The 16,733-nt window shown below is 38.0% G+C and overlaps 1 protein-coding gene across 2 annotated transcripts in view; it reads left to right on the forward strand.

Moving 5' to 3' along the window:
• The window catches only part of LOC127409905 (cyclin-dependent kinase 19-like), a 77,948-nt gene that overhangs the window by 47,435 nt on the left and 13,780 nt on the right, over window positions 1-16,733 (forward strand). For both annotated transcript variants that reach the window (XM_051644872.1, XM_051644873.1), the window contains 7 exons: window positions 613-744; window positions 3,250-3,393; window positions 5,163-5,232; window positions 7,528-7,600; window positions 8,473-8,570; window positions 11,601-11,679; window positions 15,978-16,187. In XM_051644872.1, coding sequence (XP_051500832.1) covers window positions 613-744; window positions 3,250-3,393; window positions 5,163-5,232; window positions 7,528-7,600; window positions 8,473-8,570; window positions 11,601-11,679; window positions 15,978-16,187 — 806 coding nt within the window. The remainder of the gene's footprint in view (window positions 1-612; window positions 745-3,249; window positions 3,394-5,162; window positions 5,233-7,527; window positions 7,601-8,472; window positions 8,571-11,600; window positions 11,680-15,977; window positions 16,188-16,733) is intronic.

The following is a 16,733-nucleotide window of genomic DNA, read 5'->3' on the forward strand; positions in this document are numbered from 1 at the left end:
TTGACTTAGAAAATATTGGAGCCACATCACTCCACAGCTCGACTAATTATTTATGTCCTTCAATGATTATTCAGTCATGTGACAAAACATGTCCTGCAAATTTATTTGTAGTTTTAGACTTCCTGCCATTAGTTAAAAAAATGAATAACAACATATACACTGAGACAATGGTGTAATATGTAACTTCAGAACTACATATGAAACTGGACCGTACCTGGTCACTGCATGCTTTCACTTATAATCTTAGGTACCAAAAAGTTATAGAGTTTTTCCTGACCATTTGTTTTCTGTTATGCCTTTAAGAAAAAAAAAATATATAATGATGAACACATGATATGATCCGTTAATCTTAAATATGAAGTTTATGAAAAATGAAACAGTTAGCACATCTAGGGCTTAAATTATTTTTTAAGCAGTTAATTACATAAAAGTAGTAGTATTTACAAAAATATTTAAAAATTATTACTCATTTATATGTAATTATAGAAAAGTGTTCTGTGATAGCAACAGCTGGATAAAAGGGATATCTCTGTAGAAAAGTTAGGGTTATTTATCTGGTTAAAATTTGCAGGTTTGATAGATATATTTTGTGTTTGTGTTTGTGTGTCCCAGCTGACATGGGTTTCGCTCGACTTTTTAACTCTCCACTGAAGCCATTGGCAGATCTGGATCCAGTAGTTGTCACGTTCTGGTACCGAGCACCCGAACTGCTGCTTGGAGCGAGACATTACACCAAAGCAATCGGTAAGTTATGCCAGATACAATACAAAGAAGTTGTAGGAGTGAAAGTCCCGCCTTTCTGTTTAAACAGACAATGGCCTTTTTGATAGAGGCGTAGCCTGTTTATTTACTCCAGAACATGTGCATTAGCTGAAACAGCCTGAATTTTTGAATTGCTTTTTTTATTTACTTATTTTTGCGTGATTTGAAGAAAAGAATCAAAATGATTTAAACCATTATTGTCAGATTTTATTTCTGATTTTAAGGTGTTATAGAGCATAACAGCCGTTAAGCGATATATACTTCTATAGAAGCCACAAGTATGTGTGATTTCAACTTGATTTAAAAGAAAAATCATGATTAAGAGCAGAATTCTCGTGAAAAACTACACTACCCATAAACCTGATGAGAAATCCAACAATCAGAGTAGTCGCTGTTACTGTGGTGACGGGAACCACGCCAAAAGAGCTCTGTCTTCTCCCAAGAATCATTACGAATTACATAAATGGGTTGGTCTCCCTAAACTCTCAAACTACTTAAGAATATTTTGCAATAAACTAAAATAGGCCTCTAATGTTTTTATACTTCTAATCAAGGACTACAAGATGTTTTTGATTGGGATTACATCAGTCACAGTGCTTCATGGGATTGTAGTTCTTTCCCTCATAAAGACATTAAGTACACAGTCTTGTACCTTTGTCTTTTCTCTGATTTTCACATACTTTAAAAAAGACAATTTTATATAAAAGTTTGTAATGTTGTGATTAGGGCTGTCAGTTGGTGAAAATATTTAATTTAATTTATTAAATCATATGCTGAATAATTAAATAATTATCAATAATTATATTTAAACAATTGTAAATATAATATATTAGAAATATAATAATTCAGATCATTAAAATACATTACATTGATTAGGCAAAACAAAAAAGTTTTTAGAAGGCAGTATACACTGATGAGCCAAAACATTATGACCACTCACAGGTGAAGCAAATAACGTTGATCATCTCCTAACAAGGCCACATGTCAAGGTCTGGGTAGAACAATCAGTTCTCGTAGTCAACGGGTTGAATGCAGGAGAAATGGGCAGGAGTAAAGAACTGAGCGACTTTGACAAGGACCAAATTGTTTTGGCCAGACGACTAGGTCAGAGCATCTCTGAAATAGCAAGGCTTGCACGGTGCTCCTGGTCAGCAGTGGTGACTACCTACCGATAGTGGTCCGAGGAGGGACAAACCACAAACCGGCAAAAGGGTGTTGGGCGCCCAAGGCTCATCAATGCGTGAGGGCAACGAAGGCTATCCCATCTGGTCCAAACCGACAGAAGGTCTACTGTGGCACAGAAAAGTCACAGAAAATTGTAATGATATCTACGGGAGGAATGTGCCACAACACAAAGTGCATTACACCCTGCTGTGTATGGGGCTGCGTAGCCACAGACCGGTCAGAGTGCCCATGATGTCTGTCATGCCCTGTCCACTGTCGAAAACGGCTACAATGGTCACGCGAGTGTCGGAACTGGACCTTGGAGCAGTGGAAGAAGGTCGCCTGGTCCACTGAGTCCCGTTTTCTTTTACATCACTTGGACGGCTGTGTACGTGTGCACCATTTACCTGGGGAAGTGATTGCACTAGGATGCACTGTGGGAAGACGACAAGCCGGTGGAGGGAGTGTGATGCTCTGGGCAATTTTCTGCTGGGAAACTCTAGGTCCGGCCATTCATGTGGACGTCAATTTGACCACCTAAACATCGTTGCAGACCAGGTACACCCCTTTATGGCAATGGTATTCCCTAATGGTAGTGGCCTCTTTCAGCAGGATAATGCCCCCTGCCACACTGCACACATTGTTCGGGAATGGTTTGGGGAACATGATGAGTTCAAGGTATTGCCCTGGCATCCAAATTCCCCAGATCTCAATCTGACTGAGCATCTGTGGGATGTGCTGGACTAACAAATCCGATCCACGGCGGCTCCACCTCGCAACTTACAGGACTTGAAGTATCTGCTGCCAGATACCACAGGAAACCTTAAGGTTGCGTCTCACTTTGGTTGCGTCACTGATGGTTGCGACTGAGACTCATGAAAACATGAAGGTGGTACTTAAAGCTTGAATCGCTCTGATGGTAGGAAAATTCCTTATTATGGTCCAGGGGCATAAATAATTGCGTTGATTTTACATGTAATTTTTAATATAATTAATTGCACTGGATTAACAAGTTAAATCGTCAGCCTTAGTTTTGATTCATCTCATAGTTAGTTTGATTCATGGTCCATGACTTAAAAACCTTTGTTGAAGTTTCTTTTTTTTTTTTTTTAACTCTATGTAGAAATTCAATGGGAAAAATACCTCTGGTATCAAGGCTGCTGAAAAAGTGGGCTCTATAGCCTAAATAGAAAAAAGCTTCCCAGGGCATTACCAAATTGGCCTCTAAGTTAACTGACTTTGGTTTTACATTGTTTTTGGCACTCTTTTGGCATACAATTTAATATGTTCTTAATAGTCTTTGTTTTATTGATTTCATTGTAGATATCTGGGCAATAGGCTGTATCTTTGCAGAGCTGTTGACGTCAGAACCGATCTTCCATTGTCGACAGGAAGACATAAAGACCAGCAATCCTTTTCATCACGACCAGTTAGATCGCATATTCAGCGTCATGGGCTTCCCAGCAGGTGAATGACCCTTACAATTTATTGTATCTGTTTACTTTTACTCATGCTTAGTGTACTCAGTACAGTATTGTAGTCTCTATGAAAAAAGATATAAGGAAATACATCTCAGACTACATTGAACACAGGTTGACTTGCAATAAGGATGAACATAATTTTAATAGTGAATGTATTCAATTGTTGTCTGCTGAGAGCATGAAACCATTGAAATTCAAAAAACAATTAGAAAACCAAACACTCAAACTTTAAAGACTGTAAATGATATTCATGCTCTTATTTATGCGTTTATAAAATGATGAACTTTCCTTTTCAGTCTAGTACAGTGTGTCATGCCATTTCATTCTCTGCCTGAGGACTGGACTTGCCAATTGCGTTTCCTATGTGTGTAGACTTTGCACTTGTCTTTTGTCTTGTCAAATAGCCTGAATTATTTTGTCTCTTTCTCTCAAGGTTAAGTATGTTCAAACGTGTCTGGTGTGGGCCTCTTCCCACATGAGTTGAACATTTGCCACATAACTTGCATATCTTTGTTTTGTTGTGTTGAGTATTTTGTTTTGTTATTCAAAGACGCCACTCTTCGTGTAGATTGCAGCTCTGCTCACTCTGTTCATTCTTTCAAACAACTTCATGAGGTGCATGCCGAGATGCATTTAAAACAGTACTGAAGTAGTTCACAAGTGTGCTGGATACTTGTTAATGTTTTCCTTCACTATCCACTGCATATGCTCATCTATTCTAAAAATAGATAAAGTTAATTTAATATGAAGGCACAATTGATATTTTTCTACAAAACTCATTTCAAGTATTTAAGCATTAGCCTTTACATCAAAACATTTATTAACCGGACATACAGTATGAAAGAAAATATATTTTTTTAACTGAGCTGTTTTTTTGAACCTATAGACAAAATCTAAACAGATTGGTTTATGAATCTGTAATGCAGGAAACTTTGCAAAGAGGTTGTTATTGAATGTGGCCATTAAAAACAGATTGAACCCAACAGCAAACCCACAGCTCACGTGTGACAAACAAAGCAGTGTTGTTCATTTCACTTGTGAATGGGGCATTTGTTTTAAAGCCACAGCAGCAAAAAAAACATCCGTTTAATTCTAAGGGTCAGAGACAGTGCGGAAAATGGTTGTGAAAAACTAAATAATTACGTAGAAAAACTTTATTAACATTATGAGTAGTTCTGGCAGAAATGAAAAAGAAATGAAATTAGGGGCCTGGGTAGCTCAGCGAGTAAAGATGCTGACTACCACCCCTGGAGTCACAAGTTCGAATCCAGGGCGTGCTGAGTGACTCTGGCCAGGTCTCCTAAGCAACCAAATTGGCCCAGTTGCTTGGGAGGGTAGAGTCACACGGGGTAACCTCCTCGTGGTCACGTTTAGGGTTTCTCGCTCTCAGTGGGGGGCGTGGTAAGTTGTGCGTGGATCGCGGAGAGTAGTATGAGCCACCACATGCTGGGGTCTCCGTGGTGTCATGGACAGTGAGCCACATGATAAGATGCGCGGATTGACAGTCTCAGAAGTGGAGGCAACTGAGACTTGTCCTCCGCCACCCGGATTGAGATGAGTAACCGTGCCACCACAAGGACCTACTAAGTAGTGGGAATTGGGCATTCCAAATTGGGAGAAAAGGGGATAAAATTAAAAATGTATGATCAAATATGATTAATGCTTAGAATATGTTATAATTAAGGCTTATCTAGACTCTTAGCCTTGTTAAAGTTCATGGTGCGCCTTTAAATAACACTTATTTGGAATTCCTAGATAAAGACTGGGAGGATATCCGGAAAATGCCAGAATATCCCACTCTACAGAAAGATTTCAGGAGAACCACGTGAGTACAGCGTTTTATTTAAGAGTTATAGTAACACAGACCAAAAATAAATGCTTTATTTTACATAATGATTTATAATGACTAAATTGTTTGACTTAATTTGTTGATATAACTCTGTCTAGTAGTACTGCATATACAGAAGAACAGCGAGACAGTGCTTCAATACAGTTCTATAACAGATCTTAACCTAGTATACAGTGACCCTAAGAGGTATCTGGACACTTTTGGAAACTTAAGTCACATTTAAAATTGTCTGAATGTCATTGCATTAGGAATTAAATTAATAACTAGAAATATCCTCATACTGGTATTGGAATCGGGTCCAATACTGTGCTCATGTACTTGTACTTAAAAAATGGGCCGATACCATCTGACGCACAAATGTTATTTCGTAAAAATTCAGCACTTTCACGTTATATACTAATGTGATTATCTAACTGCAAAGACTGCATTTAATTAGATAAATATATAGTTTGCATGTGCTATACGCTTCAACGTGAATATGTGAAGCCGGCTGCTCATACACTGAAAACCATAGATATCTATAAGAAAAACACCACCATGAGCATCGTGCACTCTGTTTGTAGCAGATGACAGCGAGCAGAGGGCTAATTCACTTTGTAGCATGCAGCACATACAGACTACATATTTATTTAATTAAATAGCAGCCTTTTGTGATTTAGTAATCACATTGGCTCACGTAGCGACTTGCTTTTCCAGAATTGAGAAGCTACCATCAAAAACATGCAGAAATGGAAAGGGCTTCACTCCAAAATAAAAGCTTCATTTATATGGAAAAAATATAACAGAAATATTCACTGTAATACTACTACTACTAATAATAAATCAATAATAATTATATTTAAGCAATATCGCACATTTGTGATGCTCTACTATGCAGCAATTTTTTTTTTTTACAAAAATAACTTTAATGTTGTATTTTGGATTGTGCTGTGAGGTTCTGTATAAAAGCACTTCATTTGATAAAAATAATACAATATGTTGAAAATTAATTGTTCTATTTTCATTTGATTAAAGTTTTAATGAATTAATTTATATACCATTTTGATGATAAAATTGAAATAAAATGTTGAATATGGAATTCAGAAAAAATCAAACAAAACAAAAACAGGTATTATATCGGCGAGTACCAAAAAGGAAGTATCGGTACTCATACTCGTTCTCCAAAAAATGGTATCGGGTCACCCCTATTAATAACTTGGTATAATAAGTAATAATAGCTTTTCTCAGAACTAACTTCATTATTCAGAGACATTTTTGCATAACTTTTTAAGCAACTTTTTAACGAAGTCAGTTCCCCTCAAATGTACACACGTGTCCTTGCAAAACTTGTGCATAAAGTGTCATTTTTGTCTTATTTTTTAAAACTTTATATTGATTGTTTTATCATTTTAAACCTAACAAACTTTTTGTGAAATTATTTGCTTGAACAGCATGTTTGTGCGCTACTTCTTTACAAAAAACACTTTTTTGATATTTTGTTAAATGCAAGACATTCATACATTCACAGTGTGAATTAAAGGAATATTCCGGATTCAATACAAGTTAAGCTAAATCGACAATATTTGTGGCTTAATATTGATTACCAAAAAAAATTGATTCGACTCGTCCCTCCTTTTCTTTAAAAAAAGCAGAAATCTGAGTTTCAGTGAGGCACTTACAACGGAAGTGAAAAGGGCCAATGTTTGGAGGATTTAAACACAGATAGTGAAACTTTTATATTTTTATAAAAGCAGTTGCATTAATTCTTCTGTAAAAACTTTTGTATTATTTGAGCAGTTAAGTTGTTTAAATTGTTATTTTTACAGTCATTTAAGGGTTTTAGGGTGTGCTGACTTACGTCATGGTAACAAAGTTGTAAAATTGGCTATATCTTTACACAGAAAAGGTTTATATGTGATTTTATCACACTAAAATCATGTTTATACACATAACCTTTATGTCTTGTGGCTATATTTTTGAAACAGTGAGTATTTTAATGTAAAAAAATTGGCCCCCATTCACTTCTATTGTAAGTGCCTCACTGGAACTCAGATTTTTGCTTTTTTTAAAGAAAAGGAGGAATGAGACTAAACAAATTTTGGTGGTAATCAACATCATGCCACAAATGCTGTCGACTGAGCTTAATTAGTTTTGAACATTCCTTTAAGTGTCCAGATAGTTTTTGGCATCACTGTATGTATTAAATTTCAATGTAAAGACTATATTTATATATCTATTAGCATGGATGTGCATGGATATATAGTATAGTGATTTTTCACCTGTGTATAACAGATATGCCAACAGCAGTCTCATCAAATACATGGAGAAACATAAAGTTAAACCAGACAGCAAAGTATTTCTACTGGTGAGTCTGTTTTACACTTTAAATGTTCTAAATTATGTACAGAACATAATCAACATAGTTCTGGCAATGGTTGGATGACTTTTTTAATTAAAAAAAAAAATTCAGCCTTTTTGACAATATTTAATAAAACAGTATCTCGATATTAATGCCTTTACTTTAAGAAACACGTAAAAGGATTTATTTTTCAGAAGAACCCTCATTTCAAACAATCACCATATGTTTCCCAGTACAGTTGATTTTAAATGTTTAATGCAAGTAAAATGTATATGCACCAATATAATATCTACATATATTTTGTATTAAAACATTGTAATATATTAAAAATGCCATGCAGGGACTTCTGGAAACATTTGGTGATTGCACAAACAAATCATTGAATCAGAGTTTTGAATCAGTTAATTAAAACGGACACTTTGAACTGATTCACAGAAATGAATCAGACTTTACCAACTCTAATGTAATTTTTGCTACTAAAGGTTAAATGCTGTTATAACATCTCTGTCTTAACAACATAGGATAACAGCCGTAAAATAACAGATATATGCACACCTATAAAATCTGCACAACTGTTGAATTTTATATTTATGTGTCAGACATTCGTTCATAGAATGATCTTTGATCGTTGCATTGCTTGGTAAACGTGATCAACCCACAGTTTGACCAGTTAACTATATTACTTGGTGAAAGAACTATTTTTTGTGATTATCATTATTAATAAACATAATACAACACCCACTGTGGTAAAAGCACTGTTACATGGCTTACTGCTTTCTTCTATGTTTGTAATCTTTTAGAAGTTGGGTTTTGTAGTGCAGCAGGGGTGAGCTCTCTGTGAAATGGAAGTGTAACAGTAATGTATTTCCCTACTGTAGCTCCAGAAATTGCTCACTATGGATCCCACCAAAAGAATCACTTCTGAGCAGGCACTGCAGGACCCCTATTTCCTGGAGGACCCCTTACCCACATCTGAGTAAGAACCAAATATCCCACACTCCTCTCTCTCTCACTCACACACACACACACACACACACACACACACATTTACGGTGTACACATGTACATTGGGGCCCAAATGTCTGAGACCACATTAGCCACATTCCCACTGTCACTTCCGGGGCTTCATCATGCCTCCTCAGGGCTTTCTCAGGACCAATGACCTTTAGCCCACCGATTACCCTTGGGCCAAACAAGGCCAACTAGGGATTGAGGCGGAGTCAGTGTCAAAGGCGGAGTTTCACCGAACTTGCCTGGTTGTGTATCCAGCACACAACGGTGCAGGTTTAAAAAATTGTGGGTACAGTACAAATCCATTAGAATGCACAATGGACAAAGCGGTGCCCAAAGAAAAAAACTTCCCATGGTTCGAGATCATGGACTGTGTGCTGGGACATCGTCCCGCTGTTAGTGGAGAGACCACTCGGGACACCATGGCAGTTGCAGTCGGTGAGTTGTCAATGCTAACATATCTTGCTAGCTAGCCAATGTTTACTAACGTTATAAACTCGATATTTTAGATAACTAGATAACATGATACCTCAGCTTGAGCTCCCCTCTTGCTTGTGAAATGGGCGGGAAGTGTGACGTTGGCACCATGGCAGCGTGTTAAGTGTGGGGTTTAGAGCAACCCTGCGGGGCTATTGGCCCGATGGTGAGAACACAGATCGATTTTGGTCTCGCAGCTCGAGATTTGAGGCTATTGACCCCGGCTGGCCAGTTGATAGCTCTGTCTCGCACTGGCCCGATATTGAAAATCTGGGATTCATAATTTGGGAATCTGATTTAAACCTGAAAATAAACAAAGTTTTAGGATTTTCAAAATAAAGAAATGTTAAGACATAAAATGAATACTAGATATTTTAGACCCTGCCCTAAATCTTGGTCACTAATCAAATTTAAGCAAATTTGTGTCATTGAACATGTTAACTTGTGCAAAAGATCAGATTTCCTTGCTTTCATTGAAGAACACAGGATTCTCTTTGGAACATTCTCAAATCATGTTGGGATAACATGGATCTTTGGGTTTTGTTCATGGCAGCTTGAGTGTATGCTGTCATTAAAGCAAAAACATACGAAAAACTAAAAATGTTTTAATTTTTCAATGCAACTTTTGACTCAAATTGCTCTGCTGATAATACAATTTGTAATGAAAAATAAAACACAATTTAATCAGAAAAACATGAAAAAGAAGCATTTTTCAGTAGTGGTCTCAGGTCCCCAATTATACATGCAAATACATACTGACAAATGCGCACATTTTCCGGTGTGACAATGCATCTTTGAAATTAGAAAAAATAAAGTATGATGGTCCTTTAGGTTTGGCTAAAATGAAAGGAAACCTTGTTTAAATAATGCCAATAGACTAATCTCAGAGAAAAAATGCACTAATCTCAGAGGAAAATATAGCTGCAAGCAGCGATTATCGGTGTCCAAGCAGTTTGCCGAATTTGAAGGAAAAGATTTGTCAGGGGGAAAGTAATTCCATTAGTTACTTTGTATGTATTCCGTTCACCATTTTGAATTAGTCTTTTTTCGAACTCTTCTTAGACCGTTGCTCTCATTCGCCATCATGACAAAGTTATCAAAAGAATTTTGATTCGTCAAATCGTTTACAAGATTGAATTTTTTGCCCATGGCCCAATTCACTTATCAACCTATATCGTCTAAATGATTTGACGAATCAAAATTCTTTTGTGAACTTTTTGTCACGAGGGTGTCTAGATGATACATGCAGTATTTTGGGCGAATCAGATCGACGGTCTAGGAGAAGTTTGAAAAAGTATCTTTTTTTGGAAGACATTTTGTTCCGCTAACTGGAAAAAATTATTTTGAATCTAGCCCATACAGTTGTGGAGATATAAGTGAAAACGTAAAAGTACGTATTATTGCGCCACCCACCTAGGGTTGAATGGGTTTTTGTGTGTGTGCCTGAGTAGTGGGGGGAATTTGGGACAATCCTGCCAAATCTGGTGTCTCTTGGACTTACGGTTTTACTTTTAAGGCATAAAAAGAATACTAATTACTTCTACTAACAATAATAATAATAAAATCTGTACAAATACAATACCACTTTCGGTGCTTAGACCCCTAATAAACTACGTATATGAACAAGAGGCAATGTCATTCTAGAAGAGAAAGACCTCTCACAAACTGTTGCAACAAAGTTGCATTGTAATTGTATGTCACAGCATTAAAGGGTTAGTTCACCCAAAAATTATAATTCTCTTTAATCGTTTACTCACCCTTACTGTATGTCTTTCTTCTGCGGAACTCAAACGAAGATATTTTATGGAGATATGATGTCTGTAGGTCCATACAATGCAAGTGAATGGTGACCAATATTTTGAAGCTCCAAAAAGCACATAAAGTCAGCATAAAAGTTATCCATAAGACTCCAGTGGTTTAATCAATGTCTTCTTAAGCGATCCAATTGGTTTGGGTGAGAACAGACCAAAATAAAACCCAATTTTCACTATAAATCTTGACAGCAGTCTCCTTGGCGATCATGATTTCAAGTTCAGTTACACTTCCTAGCACTCTCTAGCGCTCTGCGAATGCGTCGAGCACAAGGAAGTGTAATCGAGCTTGAAATCATGATCGTGCCTAGAGACTGCAATGGCAAGATGTACAGTGAAAAAGGAGTTATGGCCTGTTTTGGTCTGTTCTCACCCAAAACTGATTAGATCACTGCAAGACATTGGTTAAACCACTGGAGTCATTTGAATTACTTTTATGCTGACTTTATGTGCTTTTTGGTCACCATTCACTTGCATTGTATGGACAAAAACTAATTCTCCATTAAAATATCTTCGCTTTTGTTCCGCAGTAGAAAGAAAATCATACGAGTTTGAGACAACCTAATGGTGAGTAAATGATGAGAGAATTATAATTTTTGGGTGAAATATTCCTTTAAGTCAAACACTGGATTTAACAGATATGTATTAGAAACACAGTGGCAGCTCTTATAAAAGAGTTGTGATGTTTTCTTTGGTGTTTGTTTTAGTGTATTTGCAGGATGTCAGATTCCCTACCCCAAACGAGAGTTCCTCACTGAAGATGAACCAGAGGAGAAGACAGAGAAGGTAACAGTGCCTGATTTAGAAGCCAGACACTCATTCAGGGTTCCCTACTTATAATATACACCAGGAGTGACAAAGTTACAGCCTCTGGTGGAGTCCAATCCGGCCAGCTTGTAATTTGAAGAAAAATAAAAAGGGCTGTCAGTCGATACATTTTTTTTAATATAATTAATTTCATGATATGCTGATTAATTAATATAATTAATTTACAGTTAATCGCAACCAATATTTAATGAGAAAGGCCCCCAAATAATGGTTATTTCTAATAATTGAAATAATTAGAAATATAATATATTGGCCTAATAAATATAATAATTCAGATCATTCAAATACATTCTATAATATTGTGGCAACAAACAAGTAAAGCATTTAGACAATACAAAAAAGGGGCTTTAAAAGAGAAAATATTGTTTGTTTTATTTCCATATCATTGAACAACCCTTTCATTGACCTACTTCCATCTTTTCTATGTTTAATTGTTGGTCTATGACTCTTTTGGACTGGGCTGGGCGGATCGATCCTAAAGTATCGATGTTTCCAATACTGATGTTGTATTGAGAGAATTGATACTCATAAAAATATTGACACAAAGTTTTTACTAAACTAGTGATTTTATTATTTCTTTACCATGAAAACTACTGATTTATAAGATGTGAAAAAAATAACTATATAAGCAAACAGCGTATGATTGGATCTGTTTCTCATTCCGCTCAACTTAATAAGCAGTAATGCTAAAAGACACATGCAGTCGCAGACAGCTCTTATTTGATTTGGTTTGGATTGGTAAGCGCAACTCCAGCTGTTCAGGCAACTATCCACTACACTTACTGACAGCAGACACATTAAGATGAGGACACGTTCTTGTGTTCAAACACAGCTGGACATAGCACAACTCATAATGCAGGGGTCTCAAGATGTGTTTTCTAAGTTTTAAACTACTTTTAACATGACACAATGTCCTAAAAACACTGTTTATGACACGACGCAACTAAAGTGAGACGCTCCAAAAGCATCCGCCTGACACATATGTACGGATGGATGCATCCTTAGAAAAGCCCTTATAATAAGTCTACCCTGAACAGATTGACAAATTTAATTGCAAAAATGGATTGATGTGGACTGTAGAGCAGTGATAGGCTCAAGGGCGTAGATTTGGCATGAACATTGGGGGGGTTACAGTGTGAAGAATTTACATGTTTCCATTGATAATGGTATAAATATTTGGGGGGGGTTGTACTTGCTTGTTTTGATTATTGGGGTGGGGGGGGGGGTACCTCCCCCCATCCCCCCTGAAATCTATGCCCCTGAATAGGCTTATATTCCTTTAATTGTTCCAGTGGAACTAGATGGAAGCTAAAGGTAGGACAGAGGCAGGAGCACAGCTCCAAGAGAACAGCTCAAATTACAGTGTTGTTGAGCTGTGTACTTGGGTAGTGAAGGGTGAAATGTATCCAGGCAAAAGACAAATACATGCACACACAAACACACACACACACACACACACACACACAAATAGCTTGAAACAGCCATTTCACCACTGCAACGCTGGAGTGAGCCAATATTTACTTTAACATTTACCATTAGCCATTAGCCACTTTGATAATGTGCATGTAACTGCAGTGTCTGTGGGCAGCGTCATGTCAGGATGGCTATGGCTTGGAGGATATAGAAAGGTCAACTTATGCAAACACTCATCCATTATTAAACCAAAAGCTGCAGTCCTAGAAGGGTGATTTCACTAAACAATTTTTTGTTTGTCTTATTCCACCTGCAATCCAGTGTAACTGGAAGCCATTTGCAGTGGTTTAGTGCTGTGCCATTTTAGTGCTATTTTGAGACTACTATGTCTTAAACGCAGTGCTATGTTATATGCCATATGCTCAAAGTAATTTGCATGTCTGTGGAAGTTTGGTATTTTCACACAAGAATTTGCCAAGTGAATTGACAAAATTGTGCTTGCAAAATACAAGTGATATATATGAAGAAAGCCCATTCATAAGAAGTTGTTAGCGAGTGTAAAAAGGCTGTATGCATAGGCGCTGATTTGTAGGGATGCACCAATCTGAAACCTGGATCGGTATCGGCTCCGATACTGTTGTTTTTAACCAGATCTGGTATCGGTCAGACAAGCTCGATCCAAATCTGGAACCGCGTGTTGGTAATTGTCAATACCGTCAAACTCTAAAAACAGTCCATGTGACTTGTGAATTTTATTTAAAGTCTCTTGAAGACATGCAATAGTTTTATTAATCGCAAAAGAGTTGTTGGGCGAAGGGTAAATGAGGTTAAGCTGTAAAGTGGGCCAAGTCACAGCCATTCCACTATCGGGCCAAATGAGGGCGTGCTAGAGCATACCAGGGCCAGTTGCGTTCCCATTGTCACTTTCGGGGCTTCATCGTGCCACCTCAGTGCTTTCTCAGGGCCAATGGCCTTTGGCCCACCGTTCACCCTTGGGCCGAACAAAGCCAACTTGGAATTGAGGTGGGTTCAGTGTCAAAGGTGGAATTTCACCGAACTTCCCAGGTTGTGTATCCAGCACACAACGGTACAGGTTCGAAAAAAAAAAAAAAGAAAAAAATACAGGCACTGTACAAATCCATTAAAATGCCCAGTGGACAAAGCAGTGCCCAAAGGAATTACTTTTCATGGTTCGGTGAACTTTCATGGTGAACTTTCAAGGTGTGCTGGGACAGCATCCCGCTGTTAGTGGAGTGAACACTCGGGACACCTTGGCAGTTACAGTTGGTGAGTTGTCAAAGCTAACATATCTTGCTGTTTACATATGATATAAACTCAATATTCTAAATAACTAGATAACATGATACCTCAGCTTAAGCTTCCCTCTTGCTTGTGAAATGGGCAGGGTGTGTGATGTTGGCACAGCAGCGGCGTATTAAGGGCGGGATTTTGGACAATGCCCAAGTTATTGGCTCGATGGTGGGAACGCTGATCGATTTTGGTCTTGCGGCTCGAGGTCTGAGGCTATTGGCCCTGATAACCCTGGCTCGCACTGGCCCGATAGTGGAAAAGCAGCTATAGTGGGCTGGTGATTGGGTGGGCCAGGCCCACTCTGGTCCTACAATGGAGCCGGGTATGGTAGGCATGTTAGAGAATGTAAGTATAATTCATCATATTAACACAAAACATCGTTTTAGACTTCGTTCTGTAAATAGACGTAGTTCTCAGACGCTTTTAGCACAATGACTTCTTTCTCACAAAAATGGCAAATTAGGTTTTTCGCCACTTCATTTACCTCCTGTATATTTTTGGGAATACACCCACAAATAGCATCAGCACTTCAATCCATGACCAGTTGCGCATTACCTGGCATGAAAATTCCATTTAGATTTACCGTTGTCACGAAAATTGGATAAGACCTAGAGCATGCTTGTATCGCATAGCCTTGCGCCTAACATGGGTCCCAAAATAGGACCCACTGTCTTTTTTAGCCCAAACATGCCTCCTTTCTATATAAATTAGGTTTATTATAGCAAAGCTCAGCGCTATTTTCTTGGCCCAAGGAGAGTAGGTGGTAAATAAAATGTTATATGTCATTTGTCAAGAGGTGTGGTGTAGTCGAGCTCACTTTTGGCATTTTTAAGAGCCTGATCACAGTGGTGGAAAGATGCTTTGCAGTCTTAGTAAAGGATGCCAGGTCATAATAAGCTGCATCCTCTTCAGCACTCAGAACCGACACGCAAGTTGGGGAATAGTGCTGTCCAAATTGGATTCAGCACAGATTTTTGGCATAATTCTTTGGTGAATAGGGTGCTAAACCAGTGCGGACAGTGTGTGCAAATAAACTATGCTACCAGCATGTGCAGCTCAATCTCAGAATTTTGCTGAGCTATATGCTGTGAAATCACTAATGTGCATTCAGTAAGCAAGTTGTCGTTTAGCTGATGCTTTTATCTGAGGAAACTCTCAGTACACTTATTCCAGGGACAATCCCTCAGGAGCAATCTGAGGAACACACTCAAAGCTTTGTATTATTAAAGCAAAAAGTCATGATAGGCCATGCTTTTACATTTTATTATTGTAAAGGGCTTGTTAGGCACAACACAAAACTTCTTCAAACTGCATTTCATCTGTGTTAAGACATTTATCACCCATGTCTTGGAATAAAGATCTGATCATGGCCTTGATTAACCTATAATGTGTGATGGTGTGGATTTTTAACATTGTGTGTAATGGTAATGATTTGTGATGGTAATGACATTTATGGAGAAAAAGTTACAAGTCTATGCAATGCTCTCAACTTGACCCTCCATTTCAACATTCCTATTGTGTGCCTTCTTTAGAATCAGGCGCAGCAGCACCAGCAGACGGCTGCGCAGACACAAACCCAGACACAGCAGGCTCCATCCCAGCAGAGCTCAGCGCAGACAAACGGCACGTCAGGCACTGCAGGGGCCAACACGGGCCCCTCCATACAGCATGGACAAGACCAGGGGCCCCCTAACAAAAAAGCACGCACCTCAGGAACTAGCGTTCTTCAAACAGACTACCAGGTGAGAAAAAGAAGCTTCAGAAGTAAAAGTCTGTAAGCTCTGTGTCACTGAGCGACAAATGTCATGGCAGTGATTGTTTTCTTCGTGCCTCACAACCCAGTAATGGCTTTTCTGATAGAGTCTTGGACAGCAGGGAAAAACTGTGCTAAACACAAATAATACAAAGCAACTAACCATATAATCATGCATAGTTAAGATAACAAAATAAGTCAACTTTTAAAAGGGAGGAGAAAATGCTTTCCGTATCTTTTGTTGTTGTCGTCAGCCTGTCCAATCAAACACTAGATTATACAGACGTCAGCATGGACAGGTTGTGTGACATGTCCTCATCCTTGAAAGCCATAAACAAAAGTATTCAAGATTAAAGAAACACAACCCAACCCACTTGCAACATGAATAAGCCTGGTTTGTGCCAATCCCAATGTGTTTTGTTTGAAATTAATACATTTCTGTGTTTGATTTTAAGGACTTTTTATTTACTTTTGTACTATAAACCATTTTGGGACTGTGTACAATCTGGGTCCTGAAGAAAACCAGAAAAGAACC

Source organism: Myxocyprinus asiaticus, chromosome 19 (assembly GCF_019703515.2).
Source record: "Myxocyprinus asiaticus isolate MX2 ecotype Aquarium Trade chromosome 19, UBuf_Myxa_2, whole genome shotgun sequence".
Classification (NCBI taxonomy): Eukaryota; Metazoa; Chordata; class Actinopteri; order Cypriniformes; family Catostomidae; genus Myxocyprinus; species Myxocyprinus asiaticus.